Here is a 26,681-nt window from a genome sequence, read left to right on the forward strand (position 1 = left end):
TGCCTATATTTTGTAATATAGTAAATGCTGTCACACTTTTTGAAACTATTTCAGCTTGTGTAGGCCTATTAGTGCTTTCTAAACATATTGAACACACTTTTAAAAAATACCACGATAATATCGAAAACCGTGATAATTTTGGTCACTATAACCGTGAGGTTAAATTTTCATACCGTTACATCCCTATTTGAAGATAAATGTATACGTGTGTGTGTGCGTGTGTACCTCCTCTCTCGCTTATGCAGAAGCAGGACGAGTAGACACACGGTCAGTCCAATGAGTAACAAGCTGAGCACTGCCCCCAGAGCTCGGCTCCTGCTGGACAAACCATCGGCCTCCGAGTCTGTCCCTGTGCCATCGATGACTTTGTCTTTAGAGCTGTTGAAAGCACAGTAAACACTTCAACACCCTCACCCTACTGTACACATATACATTATATTATACACATTATACACATACACATGCTGTTCCTGGGCAGATAGCAATGAGCATAACATTTATTATAAACTGGGCTGCCTCCGACTAGATGTTGGCACAAGGACAAGTTCTCTCCATCTGTGGCGGCAGCTTCAAATAATCCGCTGCTGCAGAATGGCCCAATGTGATTTGGGAGGAGATGTGAGTGTTCGAGATTGATCATATGGAGCACATGAAATGCACTTCCTTTTGACACCTGAACCAGAATCTCCCTTCTCTTTCTAGGTAGGCCTACCTGAACACCACCATCCATGCTGGCACACACATAACTGTTCACTAGAGTAGACTGACTACTGAAAACAGTAGAGTGCAGAGGGCCACTCACAAAAAGTCACACATTCTGGAGGTGTGCCACACAAACAGGTACTGGCACAGGTCCGTCTCCAGCAGGAACTCTGGGATGCCCTCGCCGGCCTCGGGGTTGCAGTGGAACAGGATAGCCGACGAGACCGTGTGCTTCCTGTCCCGTCCACAGGTCGACACGGACGGCACCAACACGTCCAGGTTCCCTCCTGCGGGAGAAGGACAAAACCACTTCATTATGCCCGATGAGGTCATTACAAGATCCCCAAGATTAGGGAGGTCCATCTTTGATTGCTACTCAGCAGAATAAGATGGCTCCATGAGAGAGTGGGCTCACCTTTGATGTAGTACTTGGCCTTGCTGGAGGAGCCAATCTTACGGTGCCAATTACCGTTCACCTTCACCTGGCAGATGTAGGCCCCCATGCAGTTGGTGACCGAGCTGTTGGTGATGCCGGACAGCTGGATGTCGTAGACGTAGCGGTCTCCATTGGATCTGATGTCTCCTGTGGCCTGGTGCAATCTGAGGACCAATAGACAAGTCATTGTAGGACAGGCTCATAAACCCATGCAAGTCTCATCTAAAAGGCATCACTCGTTCTAATGCTACAGATCAGCCTTGGATGGACATTTGCAATGCACATCACAGTAATACGTAACTATATTGAGCTTCAATGTGCAAGACCAAGACTGGGTAGATACGTGACCAGGATTTTAATTTCATAACATGTGTGTGTCTGTGTATGTGTGTGTGTGTGTGTGTTACCTGGTGTACAGGTCCCCCAGGTTAATTCGGGCTCCGGTGTCCGGGAGGGTGATGGTGCCATTGACCATTTCCACCTCCTGCTGCTCAACAGCACAGGCTGCTCGTGTCTCCCACTCCAACCAGAACTCACGCAGCGACAGGATCCTCTCTGTGCGCCCACAAGACACACTACACACACACACACACACACACACACACACACACACGCACACACAACGATAAACAAGATCCAAATACTCTGGGAAGAGCCATTTACAAGGTGACAGGTCATGGCTTACATACTGTTACTGGTCCTTCAATTTATAACACTTAAGACAACATTCATAACATTTAAGGATAAACAAAACATCTTCGTCCCAGTCATATTTGCCTGCTCCCTATGATAGCCGAGACAGAGCAGAATTGTGCAAATCTTTTTGCCTTCTATTTTTGCAAACCCCTGCACATTTATATGGACGTGGCCTAGACTTCCAAATACCAGAGTTATTTATTTCAATGTGATGCCCAGTCTTTAGTGTGCCTAATTCAAGCCATATGCATTTGACATGAGGAAACCAGATTTCCTTGAAATGTTTATGCAGAACAGCCAATGTGCAGTGACACTTAGGGACACTTACCTCTGGAGTTTCGGATGGCCAGTTATGGTGCTACATGTCAACTGAATTATAGTTTTGGCACGAAGGTCACTCCCACACACGGCATCTCCCATTGTGTAGTTAACCAGAATCTTCCCCTCTAGTATTGTGAAGAGAGAGAGTACTGGTTTATATTTTACACATTACAGTTTGGAGTGACAGTAATACAACAATTCTACAAAGCCATAGAACCCTTATTTCTCACGCTCAAACCCTTTAATGTTCAAAGCTCTCCCATGGTTCAGACTACTGTATGATGAAATAATTGCAAATAGGTCCCCAAGGTCATGGTTAGACATGGGAAGGTGAAAGGTAACCCATACAGGTTATGATGAAGGATCTCTTGAGACCTGATCCTGCACTCACCAGCGGTACTCCAGGGTCTGGGTATGGACTAGGCCCAGGGTCTGGGTCTGGCCTTTGTTCTTGCGACACACAGTGGCCCCCTCTGGACAGTCAGTGAGCCCCCCGTGGACGCTTTGACACAGATTAATGTAATACCTGCAGAAGACACCAGAGATGGAACATGGGGGGCATTTTCCACTCGCCATGACAACAGGAGTGAGGGAGAAACAATAGGCAACAGAAACACATGTAAAGAAGGACAGCAAACCGTGTGCATGTATATTATGGGTGTCACGATTCTCCAAATCCTCGATTCGATGTAATTTTCGATTTTAAAGTCACGTTTCGATTTTCGATCTTTTTTTAATATTACTATTAATGCATTCCTTATGTTATTCACTCTTTTTTGGCCTTTTCCTTTTCTGTTTCGGGGGGCTTTCATTTTGAAACCGTTCCACCCGCGAGGTTGTAATGTAAACAGAACTAACATTAGGCTAAAACAGAGACGTGAACATAGTGAAATGAAACTACACAGAATGATAATTTGATTGTTTCAGCACACTCCGAAGAGACCCAAGGTTAGTGTAGTGTACTGCAGTTCAGCACGTGCATGTGTGTTTGTGCGTCTTCTTGGCATACATGCTGGACGTGACATTGGGGGTGTGGCTGCATCGTCGATTCTACTTTTAAGTTCGAAGTTCGAGATTAAGATGTAATTTCGATCAATTTCAATATAAAATTGAAATCGTGACACCCTTAATGTATATACATATATACTGTATATAGTACACACGCACACGTTACAATCAGAGAGAAAGGGGGACTCACTGGTCAGTGCCGCTGCTGAACTTCCAGGGCTCGGTGAGGGAGGAGAGGGTGCGCAGGTCGTAGGTCTTGTGGAGGCTCACCAGCTGGCACTCCATCTTCTTAGGGGTGCAGACGGCGCTGGTGTTCCACCGGAAGGTGCTGGAGCAGCCCTTCGTCTCGCTCAGAAGCTCCGGGCTGCCCCGCCCCGCCGTCCGGTTGCACATGAACAAGATAGTGGACTGACGCTTCGTGCTCTCTGCCACGAAACAAGTACAGCGCCATGCCGTCCATCAGAGAGTGTAACAAAGGGCTTTGGACTAGTTGCCCATACAGGTTATGATAAAGCTCATGAAACACCATTTGAATTGTTGAATTTCCCCTAGGGATCAATAAAGTATCTATCTATCTATCTATCTATCTATCTATTTGCAACCTCCCTTGACAGCCGCTGTGTGTGTCTGCTCTCGACCCCTTATGTGTTTTAATAGTCATTGCCTGTGGAAATGTGGAAGTCTAGGCATGTTTGATAACGTTTAGGTAGTAGTGCTTCATTGAATCCATTTAACTGAGCCGTTTTCCATTGCTTTGCCTGATGTGTGAGCAAGTCTCACCTGTAAGCCCAGTTACCCCATTGGTGGTCCTTGTTCCAGTCACTGGTGATGGGGCACCATAGCCGCTGTTCAGTCATGCCTTCAGTGGTGCATTCTGTTAAGGTCTTCTTCAGGTATTGCGAGGGGAAAACGCACATATCCCCCTTGTCTGTTACTGTAGAGGAAAACACAGTCACTTCACATAAGTCAGCAGAACTTGTTGCATGTTTAGTCAGGTCCTGGGAATGGTGCAAAACCACACTGTGAACAGACTATTTGGCACCGGAGGTCAGAGTTACAGTGAGGGTCACAGTGGGAAATGCCTGACCTGGAGGACCACGGATCCCCCCTCGTGGGTCATGATGACGGTCTGGTCCTGGCGCTTGTAGTCCAGACTCATGGCTTTGCTGTGGCGAAAGAGGCGCCGAGGCCCGTCCATCTGACACCCTGGGCTGTTGTTACAGGCCGAGTCAGGGATGGAATCACACACGTTTATCTTGTAGGAGCTGGCGGGCACCTGGCGGACAGCAGGAAATCACTGATTTTCCCAACCACATGTGTAATACGCCATTGGGAGTTGTGTGTGCGTGCATTTGTGTGTGTGTGTGTACGTTTAGGGGGGGGGGTAAGAACACATACCTGCACGAGCCCTGACAGAGAGGTCAGGTTGAAGGTATACTGCAGCTGGGAGACATGGAGAGAGCAGCCACTGGTGGTCAAGATCTCTGGGCAGACAACAGGAGTGGCCCACTCAAACACGTACAGACACTGCTGCTGTCGGATCATCTGAGGAGTACCCTGACAGACACACACACCCATACACACACATTTATCACTCTGACTAAATAGTGCCATGAATATACACCTTTCCATTACACCAGTGGCGCTGGCACAGACTGCAGAGTCTCAGGTGTGCATCTTACCAGATCAGTGCCTGACTGGCAGCTGAAGATGACTTTGGACGTGTAGTTCAGGGAGGTGTTCTGGCTGCAGGGGGTGGTGCTCTGGAAGACCATCTCCACATTGCCCGTGTTGCTGTTGTACTCTGGAGTGGATTGGGATGTGATTCGCCCAATATCCTAACCAGGACAAATACAGGACAGGTGTAAACACACTGGTCAAACTTTGACATTTGACACATGCTACTGATTGTTACAAATGCAAACTAAGTAAATAAAGTTGGGTTACTCAAGCAAGCAGTAAAGCTAATAACCAGATATACACTAAAACACTGGACATATTTGTATTAATATATTTTGGTGATATTTGATGATATTCCATGACTTTGCCCTAAATAATTGCCATAATCAAATTCCCTGACTTTCTGGAATAGACAGAATTCCATGATATTCCAGCAATTCCATGACCCGTGGGAACCCTGCCCTTATCTAATTCTGGGGCGACTCAACAGTCAGTCAGCATCACAGCTAGTGCTTTTGAAGTGGGCTTGGTCTGTGCAAGAAGAGTATAATGTGTTTTATGTACTGACGGAAACACTATTCTGGTACAGGCCTGAAAATGTAACATAACTTTATGATGTCTACATGAATATGCATGCAGAGTAAGGGCAGGTAACTCACAATGGGCTGGCCTTTGTCAGGGTCCATGCACACGGCCGCTCCTGGGGGACAGAGGACTCCGGGGATGGGGTTGAGGGGCTGGCAGATGTTGATGTAGAAGTCAGGCGAGTTCTCCTTGTCGACGTCCTCGTCCGTGGCCAGGTAGGATCCAGTGGTGTGAATCAGAGGCCGCAGGTCGATCAGGTCCATGCCTGTCCACACGGAGCACCTTACCTGTACAGGTAACACAGGACCACATCAGACCTTACGTCAGCACAAGGCTGCCTGAGTTAGCACAAGCTTCCTTCGGACTTCACTTTTAAATAACAGGAGAGAACTTCTACTATACTATGGGCCTCTGGTGCCAATAATACATTCACACTTAAGATTGTGCTGTGCGCTTTCTACACAAAACATGGTATTAATGATGGGAAAACATGGACAAGCATACATCGGTGTGTGATCTCAAGGTGGCATACAGATTATATTTATGATTTGCAGATTGGCAACATCATGAGGAACTGATCATTTTAACAGCAAGGAGGTTGGTGCTGATTTTAGAATAATTTATCATTCAAAATATGAATTGTTATCAACATTCAAAGTGACATTTGATATTACTACTTTTGTTGCTTGGATGGCCGGTCTTAAGGTACAGAAACCAATAATATATTAATTTAAAAACTCTCATTAAACTCAAATGAAAACCTAGACTTGGTTGTTGCCCACTGTAAACAAAGAGCACATGGCACACGATGGCACACGATGGCTTCTTGACAGATGTTCCATTTAGGGAAAAGAATACTACTCAGTAACTCCACATTCCAGAGGCCTCACGTGTGTTAACTCGATGCCACCTGTCCCAAATCAGTAATTACAGTATGCATGCGTAGATGAAGCACATGTGAGCTACGCAGACTGGTTAGTGAACACAGAGTCAGGCTCGGTTAGCATGTGTAATCAGTAATAGGCATCAGTGCCTCAGGCACTTCATTTCTGATTAAGATCTATTATGTGTTTGTGTTTCTCAAGTTGACGAGGAAGTGGCCACTGAAACACCACTACGGTCAACAGGGTTCAACACTCAACACTGGGAACACAAATGAAATATATTTGTTTATTTGGATTAATGCAAATGCTGTCGTATGCAATCGCATACAAGGCTAATGGAAATAATGTTGTACCATAATCCAGTAACTAACCCCATGGAATAAAATAGAGAGTATTTGACAACCATTTACTACAGTTCTCTCCTTTCACAAATTCAGTCAGGAACTAGTTCTAAAGGAGTGATAGAAATGGAGAGTGGATTTAACCTCCACAGTCATGGTAGGAATACAAGGCAGAAGCACCTAGTGAAATTTAGTCTTTCTATTTCCTGAGCAAGAAAGCCCAGCCGTGTTGATTCAGAGAGATTCTGTGGGGTGCTTGTCCTATTTGATAATCAAAACTTGGCAGAGGTAGGAGATGTGTTTCTTTGCATGACGATAATCTCGAGAGAACAACGAGTCACACACAGTCCCATGCGTTTACCTGCTTTTCACAGACGAGGGAGGTGTGCCAGGAGAAATAGTGAACGCACGTGTCCTTGTCCGTGCCTACCAGCACAGGCTTGCCCGCGTCCACCCCGTCTTTGCACACAAAACTGACGACACTCTTGTGCTTGAGCACGCGGTTGGCTGCGCACTCATCTCCACCCTCATAGGTCAGCAGCACCACCTGGTCCAGGTAGGACAACTTCTTGCTGACCATCCCCCCGTTCACAGCAGACTTGTTGTCTTTGATGCACACAGCTGTACAGAAACACACACACACACTCAATCAATCAATCAATCAACAACAAATTATTTCCTAGCAATCATCTATCCTCGCAAACATCCTTTTTTACAGAGGCTGATAGTACCACTAAACCTCCAGCAAACGTTTCAGAAATGTCCAATCTTCTATGAACATTCAGTTCAACATTTTGTGTAAACGTGAATGGTGTAAATGATTGCACTGAATGCAGCTCATCTAAGCACGCCCCCCCCCCAGTAATCAGTCACCCAAACACACAACATACGACACCCATGCCATCAGAGCCTCGTGCTGACGTGAAACAATCTTACACGGTAACACATTCTGGAAAGCACTAAACCAAATTGGTTTAATCTTAACCACAAACCCCTAACATATTCCAGTGATCCCAACCCAGCGGCGTCTGAACAGATCACACAGGAATCCCAGGCAAGCAGAGTGTGAAAGGAGCGTGTTGCCTGCTCAACACAAGTCACAGTGTGTAGGCCAACTGACCGGCTCCTTCTGTGCAGCCGGCGTTTTTCATCTCTGAGCACATGTTGAGCCGGATCATCTTTTTGGGGTCCTCGTTGTCATACACAATGTATCCGCCGTCTTGGTTCAGGCTGTTCAGATCAAACACGTGACCTGGGAGGGGGTACAGTACACACACACACACACACACACACACACACACAGGGTGTGAATGTCAATTCCTACCATTTCAACATCCACAACATAAGGCCATCCTTAAAAATATTTTCGTTTGCCGTAACCCGACCGACCCTGTCAATTTAGAACCGACCCAAATATTTTTTTTTTTCCCCTTTTAGTCCGACCGACTTGCCGGTTGTAAACTTGCGTTAATACCGACCGATTGTTTTTTTTCCCTCTAAACAACCAATACAAACGCAATAAAATAATATTTCTTTTAGTAGGCCCAAGTATTGTGAATATAAATTGCCTACATGCAAACGTGGCTCACTTAAAAAAAACCTGTGGCGTCATCTCTATACCATTGGTTTTACGCTTCGTTTCATTCACACAAACTGATAACGCTTTTACTTGGCACGAAGTTCTGGAAGAACTGTGGCCAGATCTTTTCTCATCCCTTCTCCCCCTAGTCTAACGGTGACCGTGTCGGAGTATTGAAATTGGTTGTGGTCTATTCAGCATTTCTCAAAATATGGGTCCGCAACATGGAGACTGCTGGTCCATGGAGTCGTGGAGTGAAATTAGGCCCGGTGCTTCATCTGATAATTTGCTGCGCAGTTGATCAAGAAACCGCGGATCGGCGAAAAAAAAAGAAAACAAACGTTTCTGCTATCGATGTCATTAAACATGGAGCCCTACAATTAAGTGGTGGTATGAGCATTCATTCAATCTTGGCGTCTCTGCGAGAGGAACTGAAACTAATCGATAACGTTGGTATCAAAGCTCCGCTTCAACCTGTTGGAAGGCTATTTATTTATTTAACGAAACTTAATAGAACGACGTTGTTTTTTAGAACTTCCTTAGACACAGAGCAGAGACTGTATAATACACTGTATAGCATTGAGTATTGTATAGTCAAATTTCAATATAACGTGGCCAAGAGCTATTGTAGCCTTCTTTCTGGGTACATGTGGATGAGCCTTATGACCCAAAAGTCTGCCATGACTGGGCCTCAGGTCAAAGAAGTTTGAGAAAGGCTGGTCTATATAACCTGCATCAGAATGAGGTTTGCAATGGTGCGCCTGAAGGCACGGGTTGAAGACCCAGTCAGTTACGTCACGATATGCACATTTGTGTAAATTCATTCCTACGTAATCACCATGACCAAAATTGTACTTTTTTTTTTTACTTTGAATCTTGAAAAAAAAAATATTGACCTACCTACCGACCCATTTTTAATTTTTTTTGGCTGTTACTGCAAACAAAAATATTTTTAAGGATGGCCTAACTGTGTCTTTTGCTAAAAAATGAACAGCATTACAACAGCAATAATCTTAAGCATTGTGCACTTCATCTAGGCAAAACAAATGACATAATATAGAAAGTGTAACTGGAAGTAATTTCCTCTTCTTGGTCGTATATCAGACGAACAGGTTTTGGGGCATAGATGTTGATGTTCATGGAGAATGGTACTCTAGGCCAACTTATTTAAGGCATACTGTACTAATACTGTACTGCTGTACTAATTATCGAGATTGGAAATGCCATTGTTCACCGTCACTAGAGCCTAAGGCACTCTACAAGCCTTACAGAGGCTGTAGTAACTTCTGTCTGACAACTGCTATGCAGGTCATTTCATTTTCTGGGGCTTCTGTCGCCTGTGCCTGAATAAGTTGCACCATCGATCTGTCTCGGCCTGCTTTCCACTGCATTTTTCTTCCTCGGTCAAAAAGCTTTCAGCCATTCCAAAAGAGTTTAATCAAATTCTGTCATGTCCCTGCTGCTTGTCAAATCAGATAACGCTCAGCAGATACACTGTTAAAATTCTTTCTCCCACTTTTATGGACCTGCTACTTCACCCCCGTTTACACTTCTAATTCTGCCTTAAGTAAATGTGTTTCTAAATATGGCTAAAGTCATTTACATTTGTGGTCTTGTGTTGAGTGTCAAAAACTGGCTCCTGATCATGATAAATCTACAGGGCAAAAGTCTGGGAAGGCCATGAGGAGCCGGAGCCTAGGAGTGACAGGAAATGAGACATGACATGACCGTGCTGATGGGAGTGCCCAGAGGACGAGGACGTGCGCTTGTCTGAGTGACGTGGCGGGTGACTAACCGGTGGCTGGGTTGGTGACGCGGCAGTCGCCGTGGTGACTGGCGCTGAGCGGGCAGGCGGCGGCCGTGGGCCACCAGAAGGTGTAGCTGCAGTCCTCCTGGGCCGCGGTGAGTGTGGGCTCCGAGTCCTGCAGCCACAGGGGCACATTCAGCATTCAGCAGCGGCACATTAAGCAGCTTAACACTGAGCACTAGGAAGAGAGTCTATGTGCACGTACCCGTACATGCTTCATATGAGTGTGTGAAAATGCCCCAAAACAGTGTGTGTGTGTGTGTGTGTGTGTTTATGCTGTAACCACACACACACACGTATTGCATGATGCAGTGTTATTATGTTTTCTATATTAGCATACTACAGTATATGTTTTATGTTTTGCCAACACTATTTCCATTTAAATGGCCATGTCAATGAACCTGGAGAAAGTGAAAGAGAAAGTGAGAGAGAGCGTGAGAGAGAGAGAGCGTGAGAGAGAGAGAGCGTGAGAGAGAGAGCGAGCGAATGAGTGAGAGAGAGACTACGTCCACACTAGGCCGGATCAGTTTTACGAATTTCAGAAACAAATCTGTTCCGCATCCACAAACACAGTGTCAGTTTCGAAGTAGACACGATGTGCATCCACGTTATTACCCCTGATACGTAAATCTCATGACCATCCCCTTTGTCAAGTCCCGCATCCCTATGTTACTGTTGCTAGGCCAGATAAACAATGGCCATACAGCGTTAAAAACCCTGTACTGTAATTCTGATTCTTCTGAATCATTACAAACGTACAGTCAGGGATGGATTACGGGAAGCAATAACCACCAGATAAAATCTGCAAACTGGGCCAAAATAGGCAATGTTTGCCAAGTTTACTGCCAGGGTGCAATGGACAGCTCGTATGCTACTTACTTATAGGAATTCCCAATATAATGCCAGGTAGCTTTGTGTGCTAAGCTAAGCGAACAAACAAACAAAATAGTGTCCCTCATGTGATGGACATTGTAGAACATTACACAGTGCTTCTATGTGACAAACAAATCCATCTTGATCATTACTCAGTTACAGTATACAGTGTCTTTGGCAATGGATTAATAGCCTATGCAACCTAATTCATTCACTGTAGGCTACTCGTCAAATGAATAAATGTAAATGTTTACTTCTTGAAAAACAAGCGCATAGCATCGGCAAATCTTGACAAAAGTGTGTCGGATAGAAACGAATCCGAGATAGTGTGGACATGGCCTGAGAGGGAGAGTGAGAACATGGCTGTGTCTGTGTTCTCAAATGTGAGTGGCTTGTGTGTGTGTGTGTGAGTCACCTACCTCTTTTGTTTTGTCACACTTGAAACGGATGATGGTGGTCCGTTTGCGCACACTGTTGGGACACAGTTGGCCGTCGGTGTACCTCAAGACCAGCATGGTTTTGTCCCACTGCAGCTCCGTCTTGGCCTCGCCCAGGCTGACGTACTGGTCATCTGCGGTCCTCAGGCAGGCCGCGGCCGAGGACGGACAGGCCCAGGACCCTGAGATATAACAACCCCAAATAACAAGGAGCAGATCCAGTCAGTGTCTATAGGCCAAAGTGAGAGATTTAAATTTAATTACTACAGTTTACTACTAAAGGGAGCCAATGGAGAGTAACTAGGAGAGGAATTGTGGAGGACATGTGTCCTCTTTGGCTGATTGAAGACCAGGCGTGCTCCAGCATTCTGAATCAGCTGTAATGATCTTATTACACAAGCAGGTTAAGCCAGCTAATAGTGAATTACAATAGTCCAGCTTGGAGATGACCATGGTCTGAACAAGTAGTTGTGTGGAATCTTGTGTAAGATAAGGTCTGATCTTCCTAATGTTGCAAAGCATAAACCAACATGATTTTGCAATTGAAGCTACGCTCAGAGAAGTTAAGTCAGTCATCAATTACAACGTCCAAGTTATGTGCCGATCTAGTTGGGGTCAGTGAAGTTGAGTTAAGCTGGATGTTAATCTGTTGGGGAATAGCTGTTTTAGCTTTAAACACCAAAAGCTCAGTTTTTGAGTGTCGTCTGCATAACAGTGATCGGCGAGACCATTCGCTCCCATGGATTTGAGTAAGGAAGTGGTGTAAGCAGAGCCCATGAGACTTTGATACTTGTCCCTGCCAAGACACGTTGAAAGAATGCCCTTTAAGGTAAGATTCAAACCAGTCAAAAGCTTTCCCAGAAATTCCCAGTTCAGATAGTATAGAAAGGAGAATGTCATGGTTAACAGTATCAAAGGCTGTAGCTAAATCTAGTAGAATTAATACTGATGACTGAGCATAGGCCTTAGCTACTCTCAATGAGTCAGTCAAAGACAGAAGAGCAGTTTCAGTAGAATGACCACTCTTGAAACCAGACTGCATATGGTCTAGTAGATTATTCTGATAAAGAAAGTCACATAAGTATGTGAATGCTTGAAGACCACTTTCTCCAAAACCTTTGACAAGAAAGGAAGGGAGACAGGTCTGTAGTTCTTCACATGAGTTGGATTAAGTGTACTTTTAACCCTAGCCTGTTTAAAAGAATAAGGAACTATTTCAGAACTGAGTGAAGCATTAAAAACACATGTGTGACTGCTGGTAGAACAGCGGGTGTGATAGGACTGTAGAAGAGTGGACAGGACAGGATCCAATGGGCATGTTGTTGGATGACTTCGCTGAAGCAATTGAGAGATTGCTTCCTCATCAAGAGAGAACAAGTCCAACGATACAACCTACTGTACATAACATGTGTTTGCTTTCCTATTAGTAATCACTACCGCGTTGTACTGCAGCAAAAACCTCCAGGGGCTTTCATATGACACCAATCAGTTTTACATCTGTGCTGCCTGCCAAACAATCTCTATGCCAGATCTCAAGGTGCAAGTATGCACTAGCATAAGTGCTTACCACTCTGTGGCACCAGGGACTTGCAGACATTGAGGTAGTAGCTCCGAGTTGCGTTAGAGCCAGAATGAGCCACAACCCTCCAGTTGCTGCTGGACATGGCGAGGGAGGAGCGCGACAGGGAGGACAGGTCGTAGAAGTTGCCGTTGCCGTCACTGTTGGGGAACAGAGGGGAACACGCCGTTAGAGACATGCGGACAGGTTTAGGATTGTTTGTTTGTTTGTTTAATTTAAGGCCATTTCCGCAACTAAGGCTATTTAATGGCCAGAGCACTGTGTGTTATAGAAACTTAAATATGTTTCTTAAAATCTATCCTAATAAGATATTCTAAAACGGTGGGAACTTACTAAAAACATCAGCTATAGAATTTTGATGATAAAATTGTTGTCTTTAGGTTTTCAAGGCAGGGCAACATATCAAAATATGTCTCACTGAAAGGGGCGTTTTGCAAAATTGGCATGACATGTTTAGGAACACAGAGACACATGCAGGATGCTACCTGATTAGTACTATAGTCATGTGCTGTAGTACAAGTCTTTACTTGTCATGTAAAAAAAGAGCAATACATTCTCCATCAGAGCAGTGCTGTGCTGGAACTTCACCTGTAGGTGCAGGTGATTGTTTTGAAAGGTGGACAGGCCAGAGCCGTGTGCCATTCAAACATGTATGTGCAGTCAGGGGTCTCCTTCATGTACTCTGGCTTCCCCTGCAGAGGCAAGAGAATCACACAGACAATCACAATCACGGCAAGAATTCTGGGTCAATAAATAACCTGCAGAAGCAACAACTGGGCACCACTAGTACATATTGATTAATGGAAGACCATCGTCCTATTTTCAGTATTTGTGTGTGTAGGTGTGTGTGTGAAGGGGAGCAATGAAGTGCATAACTGACTCAAGCTGGGCAGACACTGTGCGCCTATTCCAAGATCAAATTCAAGCACTTTCAAGGTCAATGGTCAGACTGATTATGTCTCTTCCTTGCCTACAACGGCATGCAGACAGGCCTACATCTGTTATCATGAGCTACCAACCAGTAGGCTAGCAATGCGGAGATGTGACGTTGGGTGACGTGAAGGTGACTGAGTTTTCATATAACTTGACAAATTTAACTTCTTGCCAAATGGCACGGCACGACAGACATATGCACAGTGCCCTTTCCACTTGTAGGGCCTATAATTAAATGGCTAGCATTAAACCACAAAACTGAGCTGAAGTTTGAGACATGAGGAAGGCCGTAGCCCGGATTCAAATACCAAGGTCAGCGGTGTTGATAGAAATGTTGAGCGTAAACTGAGTCATAATTCGCACAGCGTTTGCTTTGAGACAACTGAGTTTCCCCGTCATGAGTTGGCTGGGTATAATAGTGACTCACCACGGCCTCGCTGTGGTCACAAGTAAAAATGATGGCAGTGGATCGCTCATAAATCTTGTGGCACTTCTCCCCCTGGGTATAGTTGATCATGATGAGTCCGTCCTCATATGTCAGGTTTTGCGTAGCAAGGCCTGGGCCAAAGTACAAAGTGTAACTTCAATAACAGAAGCGGGGGGGGGGGGGCATAGGCTGTGGGTATAAGTAAAGTTAAAATATTTTGCACAAATGTCATTGTTGAAACCTAAAACGAAATTATTGATCAAACTGAAACCATTACAACCGCTAGTGAAGGGAAAACGAATGCCACCACACAGGAAGTGGAAGGTCTTACTTACCAGCAATTCTGTGGGAGGACCCTTCAACTTGACAGGAAGCAACCGCACCTCCTGCCTCTTTGTGCTTGCACACCCCAGTCTTCAGACCACCACACACGGCAAAGTGATACTCATACTTGTCAATCTTCACTTCGTAGTCCTGTCCACTCAGGGAGCTCAAGTCAAACACGTGGCTACTTCTTGGATCCTGGACTTTACAGTTTTCACCTGAAAGCGTGTAGTGCAACACAAAAAAGTTTTACATCCACAAAACAACAACAACAACAACAACAACAACAACAACAACATGCATGCAGTGCTTTATCTACACAACAAAATTGCTTTTACAGGAAAGGCAGAAGCTCACTAACCACCACCACCAATGTGTAGCACCCATCTGGGTGGTGCACGGAAGCCATTGTGCACCAGAACGCTCACCACACACCAGCTTAAGGTGGAACGTGAGGGAATGAATGAATGAGTCAATTATACTGGGGATGATAAGTGGGCCATAGTTTAGCCAGAACACTGGGGAACTCCCTACTCTTTGCAATAAGTGCCATCACTGCCATGGGATCTTTGGTGACCACAATGAGTCAGGACCTCGGTTTAACATCTCCTCTGAGGGTCGGCACTGTGGGGCACTGGGGCATTGTGGCCGAATTCTGGCCAGAGGGAAGAGTGCCACCTACGAGCCCCCCACCAACACCACTTCCAGCAGCAACTTAATTTTCCAAGACCGTTTCCCATCCAGGTACTAACCCAGCCCACACCTGCTTAGCTCCAGTAATTCAGAGACAGAGTCTCCGTTGGTCTGGCTGATGGGCCTGGCCTGAAATGTGGTGATGTGAAATGTTTGTTAAAACGGTGGTGCCATACCCTGTACTCTCTGGACAGGACAAGCCTCAGATGTTCTCCAGATGAACACATATTCACAGCCAATCTTGTGTTCAAAAATGGGTGAACCCTATAGGCATTGAGAGAAAATGAAAACAATCCAGTTAGTAAGAGAATTCTGCCTCCTGCTGGCATCTTGCTGCAATAACACTTTACTACATACTAATAAGTTACCTAAAACCAGCCAAGCTCTGTAGTCATAGGAAAGCCATTAAAAAGGGAGAAATCATAATTGTTCTGTATCTGAAGGACATACTTTTCCAGAATAAATCAATTTATATTTATATTTATATATATATATATATATATATATATATATATATATATATATATATATATATATATATATATATATATATATATATATATATATATATATATATATATATATATATATATATATATAAAATAATATATATATATATATATATATATATATATATATATATATATATTCTGTCAAAATAAATTAATTTGAGAAAAAATAACTGACTAAATTTTAGATTAAATTAGTGCAGATTAATCGATTCCGTATGACCTTTGACCCCGAGCCGTTATAGTCAGTAAAAATTAGACTGTAAAATGAAGGAGAGAGAAGAAAACGTGCTGCCTGGATCATTGATTGGAACATTTACTTTTAAAAAACGGCCTGATGGTGTTGATAAAAAAAAAGCGCTGAAAATAGAGTCCTCTGCAATGTCTGCAGCAAGGAATTTGCATATCACCGGAGTTCATCAACTCTATAGTCGCACATCAATGCAAAGAAATAAGTGTTGACATTGAGGGGAGTGTTAATTTATTTTCATTGTGTCTACTAGGTTATATCTGTGGCCTGAAATGCCTTGTATGTGAAAAAAAACTTCCCGAAGCACTTTTGAATTTATTTCCTCAGCATATTAGGTCATATCATAGATTATTGTGGCAATTATTTGAACAGTGAAAAAATAATAATAAAAGAGTTTTGAACTTTAATGTCACTAATGCTGATTATTCAATGATTCATTTGAATTTAAATATTTAAAATACTTTCACAGCAAAAATTATATATGCGATTAATTTAGATTAATTAATCAGAGTATGTAATTAATTAGATTATTTTTTTTAATCGATTGACAGCCCTAATATATATATAAGGGATAATGTATAGAACGCCGGTCATTATTGGGAAAATAAGTCCTGACAGGGCGAACCAGTCTTGTTCCTCCTTGAAGGGACTTATTTTCCCAATAATGACCGGCGTTCTATACATTATTCCGCTTATTACACGGCTACTTGCCAAAACGAAACAATAAACTGACTCTTTAGCCTACTGTACATAGCCTATAGCCCACACATGGGCAACATACGGCCTGCGGGCCACATCCGGCCCGTGGGCTTTCCCTGACCGGCCCGCGTGAGGTCCGTGAAAAAAACAGTAGTCAAGAGCCTAGCATAAAGATAACGCACGCAAATCAATATCGTTGCTTTTACTTTGAAAGCGACTGCTATTTGTACGCCCATACATTTGTGCGTGGATACATACGACGTACTGTAAACACCCTCACTAATGTGCTGGTGAATAGAATTTATGCTTCTGCGTCGACACAATGCAGTTGCCTTTACGCGTCGGCATAAACATTTCAAAGTTTTGTGTCACCTGTGTCTGCGTCGCTCACCACCACAACGGTTGTTAGAATGTCGAACTCCTACTGCTGCTCGTTGGCGATACGAAGTGTTCATTTCAAAACGTTACTGACAGATAGACAGTTTACAATCGGATAACCCGTCATTATAACCAAAATATGTCTATGAGTTTATTTGCAGAGCTTATGTCGGCGAACTAGTATGATGCTACTACCCACAGGTTGCACAAGCAGCCGGCTCAACACACAGGGCGGGTTGACCAATCACAGTTTTGTGTATAAAGTTAAAGCAAAAACATAGCCTACATTTTCAAAATAGTTTTCTTTGTGCATGTTGATTAACTAATGACAGCCTACTATTGTCTGCTCCACATTTTCATAGTCTGATTCTGCATAGAGTTAATTTAATGATGATAATGATTTAATGATGAAATATTGCTGAGTGTTGATGAAATGGTGGCACAGGCCTATGGTTGTACTGACTCCTTCACATTTTCATGGCCTATCCTAATTATATAGATATCGTACTACTTTTTTATATCAGTTTTTGAAAACTGAAAAAAAAAAAAAAAAAATATGTCAATGTCAAAAAATCATTTTCGAGAATGAGGATTAAATACTGGACATATATTAAATATTGCCGTTTTTCCTTAGTCTCCCTCACATTTTCATCTGTTCTTACGAGTAGTAATCAAAACCATATGATTTACTTAATGTTATACAAGAACAGAATATAATTGAACAGAATTGAGTTCAGACTTGAGTTGGGTATTTTGGGTCCGGCCCTACTCAACAGTCCCAGTTTGTCATGTGGCCCCTTGGGGAAATTAGTTGCCCACCCCTGCTATAGCCTATTTGTTACCGTTTCGTCGTGGCTTTTGATGAGTAACAAATAGTTTGCAACAACACATGCTGAATTTGAATCAAACATTCTTTAGAACACAGCTGATCAACCATCTCCTTTCACTTTTGAATGAAGTTCCAGTCCTTGTGCAGTAATATGAAAGACGCAAATTAGAAGCACAAAGCCCATTTTCCTTGACAGCGGAAGTAAGTTATACTTAGCAACGGTCTGTTATTGAGAATTAGCAGACCACCGAACGTTGGGAAGGCCCATTCAAGTGAATGGAGCATTCTGCAGCACTCTGAAGAGCCGTGTTATAAATATATTTATAAACCTTTGATATATATCAAAGGTTTTAGGTCATAGAATCATAATTGTTCTGTATCTGAAGGACATACTTTTTAAAATCCAGAAAAAATATTAATATCCTTTCTAATGGTACTTAGCTTGGGTATCTAAGGTGATTAGATAGAGAGATAGAGAGATAGAGAGATACTTTATTGATCCCCAGGGGAAATTCAAGAAGGTCTATAAATCAAACTAAGCTTGATTTCATGTAAAATTCATGCATAATGGACAGCATTTCATAAAAAAGGAAAATCTTCCAATCGTGATCAGTGCTGTGTGTGTGTGTGTGTGTGTGTGTGTGTGTGTGTGTGTTTTAGATGTGCACTCACGAGGCTGTCATCACAGATGAAGATGATGCGTGTAGAGTGGCGTCCCTTTGTGCTGCAGGGGTCTCCCCCCCGGTAGACAATGCTGACGGAGCCATCGGACGCTGGTTGAGGGCTGGACTGCACGTAGCCCAGGTTCAGCCCTCGGCCATTAATGATGGCACACGCACCCAATGCTCCACCTGCCAACCACAGCAGCAGCAGTCAGAGGTGATCACACATAGAACCTTTTTTTTTCTGCTTGAAGACTCACTAATTGAGACAGACTAAAGCCATAGATGAGTAAACATCATAACCAATGGTACACAAAAAAACTGACTAGGTAATGAAAGAACTCCATTAGAATCCATTAGCAATAGATTTCAGTACACTTGTCAGATACTTGTGGTATCTGACCTATCTGGTTAGCAGTGCAGTTGTTTGCACACTGGTACGTTTTCAACTGAGATCACTAGAGAAGGTCCTTCTCACCAGGGCAACCCTCCACACGAGGTAGAGGCTTGCACACACTGAGGAAGAACTTCTGAGACTTGGCCTGGTCAGAGGTGTCGATGGGCTTGTACGGCGTGTTGTCCTGGCTCAGGTCACTCAGGTCATACTCGTTTCCATGGGAATCTGAGAAAAACAAAGAGAGCGGTCAGAGACGAGAACCTTGTCAGACACGACAACTCTTGCCATCGAAGGGAGAGGGAACGAGCAGTGTGGGGAGCGAGCAGTGTGGGGAGCTCACCGATGACCTGGCAGTCGACCGTGGCGGGCGCGCAGGCCAGGGGGGTGGCGAACTCAAAGAACACATGGTGGGCGCCCGTGCCCATCTCCGCCTTCACCAACTTCAGGGAGCCCGCGGAGTCCGCATCACACACAAAACTAATGGTGAAGGCGTTCCTGATGCCTACAGGCCAAACAGAGAACAGAGACACAAGAACACTTCAGAACAGGGACCAACAAGGTCAAACTGTTGTTGTATTGGATTCCTCTGAACATGAATGTTTGCTGCCACCAGCTATCAAAACATCTAAAAAAACATCAAAGCATCTTTATCCAGGTAATTTAATTAGACCGAAGACCTGTGTTCACCTCACCTGTGCTTTCATCCATGTCTCCTTTGTAGGTGAGTTTGAGTTGGCCCTCGGTGGAGAACTCCAGGGTCTTCTCCACGCCCACCTGTCCCATCGGCTTGCCTTCGTCCAGCTCACACCCGGCAGCCTCAGCACCTTCCTCAGTCCCACAGTCAGGGGCCGCACCACAGATATTCAGCTGAGGGGACAACGGCCACAAGATCACCCCCGACACACACATACAGTACACACACACACACTTACAACTTTCTGTTCACAGGGAAAATGGGAAAATAAGGAAGTAGATATAGTAGCAGAATCTGTGATTGAGAGCAGGCGCTATCAGTCTTACCAAGAAAGTTCTGCCAATGCCTTCTGCTTTGTAACCCGTTTTAGTGGCCAAAGGGTGTAGGTCAAATACAAAGTCTGTGTTTGGGTCTGTGATGGTACATGTCTGCCAACCACAAAAAACACAATACCTGAGCACAGAGCAGCACAACGGCACCGACTGGGTGAGAGGAGACCAAAGACTATGAGAAGTCAACAAAGCACTGACTAAGATGAAAAGGGGGAGCTTTAGCACACTGATAGCTGCAGTCTTTTATTTCAGTGGAAACAAACACTTAACTACCAAAGCACTGGCTGTTGGGCTGGGGGGCAGAATTAGTCACCTGGTTTGAGTCTTTGGCACTCTCAATGGCACAGGCTGCTTTGGTGTGCCATATGAAGTCAGCTGTGCAGTTCTTGTTGGAGAGGAAGCGGGGGCCCGAGGACTGTAACAAAAACAAAAGAAGAAACGAATCAGTGAGATCTCAGCATCGGCCGACCAGTACGGAGTGGCTCATTAAAAGTTGTGGCCCTGCTCCTCACCAGGGCTCCCCAGGCGCAGACCAGGCGGATGCGGGTGGTGTACGTGGTTTTCAAGCCGTCTGATTCGCACACAGAGCCATCCGTGTACTCCAGAAGCAGGTGGCCCGTCTGTAGGATGGTCGGGCCTTTCTTGGCAACACCCATATTGCTGATGGATACTTTCTCAGTCCCCTAAATGGAAAAAAAATAAATAAAACCAAACTTGACAACCAATCACTGTGAGCAATATCCTAATTACATACAGAATGGTTTCTTTCTGCCCTTTAAACTCTACTGCACTGTTTTTCAGGGTTCCCACTCATGAGTCAAATGTAAAATTCCATGACTTTCCCCTGACAAAAAAACCTGAATTTCCACGACACATGATGAATGGTACAATATACTGACCAGAGATTTCAGAGCAGCCGCGAAGTGTTCAAAAAGCTTTGACTTTTTTAGAACTGAAGATGAATAACTAGGGATTGAATAAACAAAGCTGGGCTAACCACAACCACTCAAGCAAGCAGTGAAGCTAATAAATAGGCTACACAGCAATTCTGTGAGGAAAGATATTTGTATTGCAGCAAGTACATTTTAAACTGCTACAAAAAGAAATTTTCTGATATTCCATGATTTTACCCCAAATATGAATAGACATTATCAAAATGCCATGATATTCCAGAAATGACAAGACCTGTGGGAACCCTGTGTGAGTGTTGGGGGTGGGGAAGGGTGACTGACCGTCTCGTAAGTCATCTCACAGACAGAGGCAGCACGGTCACAGCCTGGCACGCCTCGCAGTGGACGGCACACGTTGATATAGTACTTCCTGCGGTTCAAGAGATCCATGCCCTCCCAGTTCGGGCCAGACTTGGACAGACTGTGGGAAAGAGAGAACAAGCTTGGGGTCAAAGTTCAAACCAATAGAGAACTCTGCAGCTCACTACACCGTGATTCAACATGTGCAGAGCAGCACATTTATTTTCAGATGCCTGCTTAGCTTAGCAAAACTGCAATAAATAGCAGAGTGATTTATGAGTCAAGGCAAACATTCAACTATTCTGGAGCACATGTTCCAAGTCACAATGTGTGAACAATTTTCAGCCTCTCTATGTTGTAACAAACTTTGTTTTTCCTTCCCAATTTGAGTGTTTGTCAGTAAAGAGCAGTGGCTGAGAGGCTTACCTGGACAGGTCATACTGCTGGAGGGTGATGGGGTCTGTTACCAGACACTCCCCGGGCCTCTCCGGGCATGCCAGGGAAGTGTACCACCTGAAGTTGTAGGTGAACTCGTCCTCCGCCTGTTAAGGTCAAAAGATGCTGACCATGAGAAAACTATACAGAAGCAACTAACCTAACTTCTAAACATTCAAAAGGACACCTGTCCTTCAGAGTAGTATGCGTTTGGCCTCGAACTTGCAAATGTTACATTTTCATGAGCCAGTATGTTTGCTAAAGCAATAGCATCTGGTCTTACTTACTGATTTGCTAAAGCAAAACTGATCTCAGACTAAAGCATTAGGCAATGTGATACATTTCTGCCAAAATGTTCAAGAGAAAAACAGCTCGTATAATAGTAACAGTGTGGTAATACAAAGTTAAACGTAGATCTACCCGTGACGCAAGGGTTTTAGGAGGAGGTCTTTGAGGGGAGGTGAGTGTGAACTGCATGACGCTCATGCGCCAGATGGTTTACCTGGAACTCTGGTTTGCCCATGCCTGCCTGCCGGTCACACAGGAAGGAGACGAGGGTGGAGCGGCGGGTGTGCTGGGGGTTGTTGTAGGTGGAGCCGTTCTTGTACACAAGCTGGATCATGCCGTCGTAGTAAGACAGCTTGCTATTGAACTCGCCCAGACTCCAGCCGCTTTTAGCACTGTAAACAAACGTAAGAGGCATGAGATCAGAATTATTGCCAGTAATCTACTTTCAGCTGAGTGCGAGTACTCACACACGCACGCACACACACACACACGCCCACACATGCGTTCATGATTCATGCCACGTACGCACACACACACACGCAAATCTCAAAATCTTCTGCAGACATCACTGATGGCTCTGAACTGAGCCAGATCAATTTAGTGATGTCCAGTGAGACCTGTGTGTTGTAAAAGTGGTGGTGACGTACATTAGATCTGGTCAGACATTGCACCATAGCACTGCAGCAGAATCGACAGCTTTATGAAAATGAGGAACAGGACTTCACCTTTTTTCCAACTGACAGGCCCCTGACTTGGAAGGACACTTCTCATGAGTGACGACCTCACATACATTGATGAGGTAATTATACTTCTCCCCAGTCACGCTGTATTGCTCTTTATTGGCCTTGCGCAGAGGTGTTAAATCAAAGGAGAAGCCTGAGCGAGATGGAGAAAGGATAGAAGAAATTCAAGGGGCGCAAACCAGCCATCATGGCTAACAGAACTCAAAAATCGTTCAATATGTTACTGCTGAAAAATAAAATATTTGTTGAGTAATTTGAATTATGTATGAGATATTTTGAGTTATTTAAAAATACATTGTCAATTGTTTGCCGTTTCACGTGACAAAGAGCTGACCTGCTTGTGGGTCGGACACCTTGCAGCCCTCTCCCTCAGTCTTGGAGAGGACGCAGGCTGCCGCGGTGTGCCACTCCAGCTCATAAATACACTCATCGCTCGACACACTCCGCACAACGGGGGCGCTCTCCAAATCTCCTACGGACACACACACCACCACAACAACAACCACATAAACGTCTAGAACTTCTAACAGGTACAACTAGAACATTTATATATATTTATATATATATATATATATAGTTTGGGCTTTTTGCCTTTATTTGTATAGGACAGTGAAGAGTGAGACAGGAAGTAAGTGGGAGAGAGAGATGGGGTGGGACCGGGATATTCAAACCTGGGTCCCCGTGGGCACTTAGACCCGTATATCAGTGGTTCTCAACCTTTTTTGAGCAAACGCCCCCCTGACCTTACTTTGATCCTCTGGCACCCGCTTCCCCCCCCAACCCACAATTTAAAAAAAAAAAAAATAATAATCACGTGAACAACATATGCACATCGCAACAATCCAACCAATCACAAAACAAATTCTGCACTGTATGACCACTGAGCATAGATAAACAGTAAAATGCAGCTAGGATGGTAGAGGGGTTAGAAACCCATGAATGAAAATAGCCTATTTTTGCACCAAAAATATGTGAAAACCATGGAAGTTTAAAATGTAAAAAAACAAAAAAAACAATTCCTAGCGCCCCCTAGGTTGTATGAACACCCCCCAGGGGGCGGTACCGGCCCCGTTGAGAAACCCTACCATATATGGTATGAGCGCTGTAGCCTGTTGTGCCACAGCGCCCCCCCGTGTACTATAGACCCTTTCAACAATAAAAACAAAAACAATGCTTGAACATTCTATTTGGGCAATCAATCTACTTCCTCTGCATTAACATAACATATGGAATGTTAAAAAGGAAGTCTTGTGGGGCCAACTATGATGCTGATAATTGAACTCTTGAAAGGAAAGGGTCTATAATCTTATCATAGCAATGCTCAGACGGCCATAAACCCTTGATAATTAATCTGATATGAAGTTAAAATCATCTTGAACCTGGCTTGCATTTCAGGGAGATGATGGTCCTCGTCTTGATGTTCTTCCTGCAGACATCTCCCTCGGTGTAGATGAGGCGAATGCTGTTGCCATCCATCTGAGGTGCAGACAAGAAGCTGCCCAGGCTTTTGGGTTTGCCATCTTTGCCTGAGATAGACGGAACACAAAGAAAAAATCAGCACTCTTGGACAGCCAGGAAATATGGTTTCATTGCCCAAAACACACTTATACCACTCAAGTCAAATGTAAAATTCCATGACTTGACAAAAACCCTGAATTTCCATAACCTACTATATATTGAATGGTACAATATACCGACCAATGATTTCAGAGCACCCATATAGCGTTCAAAAATATTTTACTTTTTTAGAGTGGGAGATGAATAAATGGGCATTGAATAAACACAGTTGGGCTACTCAAGCAAGCAGTAAAGTTAATAAAGCATATTTACACCAATTCTGTGTGGAAATATATTTGCATTAATGTATTTTGACAAGAAAAGTTTAAACTGCTACAACAAAATTTCCTGGTATTCAATGACTTTGCCCCAAAAATGATAAAATTCCCTGACTTTCCATGTCTGGAATAGACTTTCTAAAACTCCATGATATTCCAGAAATTCCATGACGGTTGGGATCCCTGCTTATACAGTATCAGCGCGCTTCCATCGCAGAAAGAGCCTTCCTGTTCAGATGGTCTCACAGGACAAGGCTACATTGTTGGGTGCACTCACCGATGGCACAGACTGCAGCCTCATCTGGGCAGCCTGTCAGCGCCCCCTGCTGGAGGACTTTGTGACACATGTTGAGGTAAATGCGCTTCCGGTCAGACCCCGCAGCACTGGCGTCCACTGCCTCCCAGTTCTGAAGAGTTTCTGATTCTGGAATGACACTCACCATTAAAACACACGTGACCAAGAGCATCAGTCTAATGATTTATTCTAAAACTATGACACTCACAAAATGCCATTGAAACAAGCACGTAAACACAAAACACACAATTTCTTCTTCTAATAGTCTTACCAGGGAATCGAGTGAGGGGAGAGAGGTCATATCGCTTCTTGCCCGATGTGACGCGGCAGAGAAGGTCTTCTTTCTCCTTGACGCAGGCATAAGCAGTGTACCACTCAAAATAATATGTGCAGTCAGTCTCTCCAGTGAACACCGGGAAGCCTTTGCCATCATTTTCTACAAAAGGGCAACAACTCGCCATCAATCAAATTTACTCTGACAACATACAGACAAAAAAATTCTCTACCTGCAATGGATTTGTTAGAATAGACATTTTTTATCTGTTTAGTAGAAAGAAATAGACAACACAAACCAACACACCTGCGGTTTCATTGCACTCAAAGTTGATGATGGTCATTCTCTGAAAGCCAGAGGTACACCTGTTGCCCCCCGGGTAGGTTAATGTGAGGTCACCATCTGAGTATCTACAGTACATCACAAACACACACACACAGAAATGAGTACAGTGTAATTTGATAAAACTGTAGTGGATAGCTGTAACATCCAAGACTGTTAAGCAATAACAGCTGTATCAGCCATGACAATTGCTTTGGTAACCGTAACAGAGAGGCTGAGAAAAATACTAGCTTTGGAAAAGTCAGAAAAGACAGTGTCCAATTAGCCTAGCCATGGGCACACGGCCTTCAGGTAGAACATGTATATATAGTATATAAGTATATATACTCTTTTGATCCCGTGAGGGAAATTTGGTCTCTGCATTTTATCCCAATCCGTGAATTAGTGAAACACACTCAGCACACTAATCCCGGCGCAGTGAGCTGCCTGCAATAGCAACAACAGCGGCGCTCGGTGAGCAGTGAGGGGTTAGGTGCCTTGCTCAAGGGCACTTCAGCCGCTTTCTACTGGTCGGGGTTCGAACCGGCAACCCTCCGGTCACAAGTCCGAAGCGCTAACCAGTAGGCCACTGCTGCCCTTAAAACACCATGAGGAGAGAAAGGAGCACCTGAGGGTTTGGTTTTTGTATCTCCCAGCGACCTTCTTCATGTCTGCGTTCTCCTTCACCTGGCAGGCAGAAATGAAGCCTTTCTCGTCCTTACAGATCCCAGCGCTGATCTCCCCACACACGTTCAGGTAGTAGATGTAGCCATCTCGGCCCTCGCTGCTCTTAGTGTGGTACGGGTCGTCCGCATCTGTCCAGGAAAGATGTCATGTTAACATGAGCTCCAAGACAGGGGTCCTAATATTTAATTGGGTGGGAGGAGATGGACTGCACAACATGGGTGGGTAATGCTTTCTAGTAAGGATTCTAAGAAAAACAATAGTTACAGAAGACATTCTTAAGCTAGTAGACTTTACGTAGGGATAATGTATAAAACGCCGGTCATTATTGGGAAAATAAGTCCCGACAGGGCGAACCGGACCCCGACGCGCCAGCGGAGGGGTCTTGCTTCACCCTGAAGGGACTTATTTTCCCAATAATGACCGGTGTTCTATACATTATCCCGCTTATTATACGGCTACTTGCCAAAACGAAAAAATAAACTCCACGATGTCTCTTTA

General features: G+C 44.2%; 1 protein-coding gene across 1 annotated transcript in view; it reads right to left on the minus strand.

Annotated features, from left to right (window-relative positions):
- Nucleotides 1-26,681, minus strand: part of LOC125299117 (cation-independent mannose-6-phosphate receptor-like) — a 36,581-nt gene that overhangs the window by 1,143 nt on the left and 8,757 nt on the right. Inside the window, 38 exon segments of the mRNA XM_048250245.1 lie at nt 226-378; nt 803-989; nt 1,118-1,302; nt 1,546-1,693; nt 2,149-2,272; nt 2,531-2,681; nt 3,354-3,584; nt 3,944-4,103; nt 4,256-4,439; nt 4,562-4,720; nt 4,846-5,001; nt 5,503-5,715; nt 7,015-7,274; nt 7,774-7,905; nt 10,028-10,154; nt 11,332-11,531; nt 12,917-13,068; nt 13,517-13,620; nt 14,289-14,419; nt 14,624-14,830; nt 15,482-15,569; nt 18,643-18,821; nt 19,111-19,254; nt 19,370-19,531; nt 19,722-19,896; nt 20,050-20,151; nt 20,369-20,470; nt 20,568-20,738; nt 21,288-21,426; nt 21,732-21,847; nt 22,243-22,420; nt 22,754-22,904; nt 23,106-23,243; nt 24,151-24,297; nt 24,884-25,030; nt 25,173-25,337; nt 25,482-25,585; nt 26,125-26,311. Of these exon segments, the coding sequence (XP_048106202.1) occupies nt 226-378; nt 803-989; nt 1,118-1,302; nt 1,546-1,693; nt 2,149-2,272; nt 2,531-2,681; nt 3,354-3,584; nt 3,944-4,103; nt 4,256-4,439; nt 4,562-4,720; nt 4,846-5,001; nt 5,503-5,715; nt 7,015-7,274; nt 7,774-7,905; nt 10,028-10,154; nt 11,332-11,531; nt 12,917-13,068; nt 13,517-13,620; nt 14,289-14,419; nt 14,624-14,830; nt 15,482-15,569; nt 18,643-18,821; nt 19,111-19,254; nt 19,370-19,531; nt 19,722-19,896; nt 20,050-20,151; nt 20,369-20,470; nt 20,568-20,738; nt 21,288-21,426; nt 21,732-21,847; nt 22,243-22,420; nt 22,754-22,904; nt 23,106-23,243; nt 24,151-24,297; nt 24,884-25,030; nt 25,173-25,337; nt 25,482-25,585; nt 26,125-26,311 (5,959 nt within the window).

This window comes from Alosa alosa, chromosome 8 (genome assembly GCF_017589495.1).
Source record: "Alosa alosa isolate M-15738 ecotype Scorff River chromosome 8, AALO_Geno_1.1, whole genome shotgun sequence".
Lineage (NCBI taxonomy): Eukaryota > Metazoa > Chordata > Actinopteri > Clupeiformes > Clupeidae > Alosa > Alosa alosa.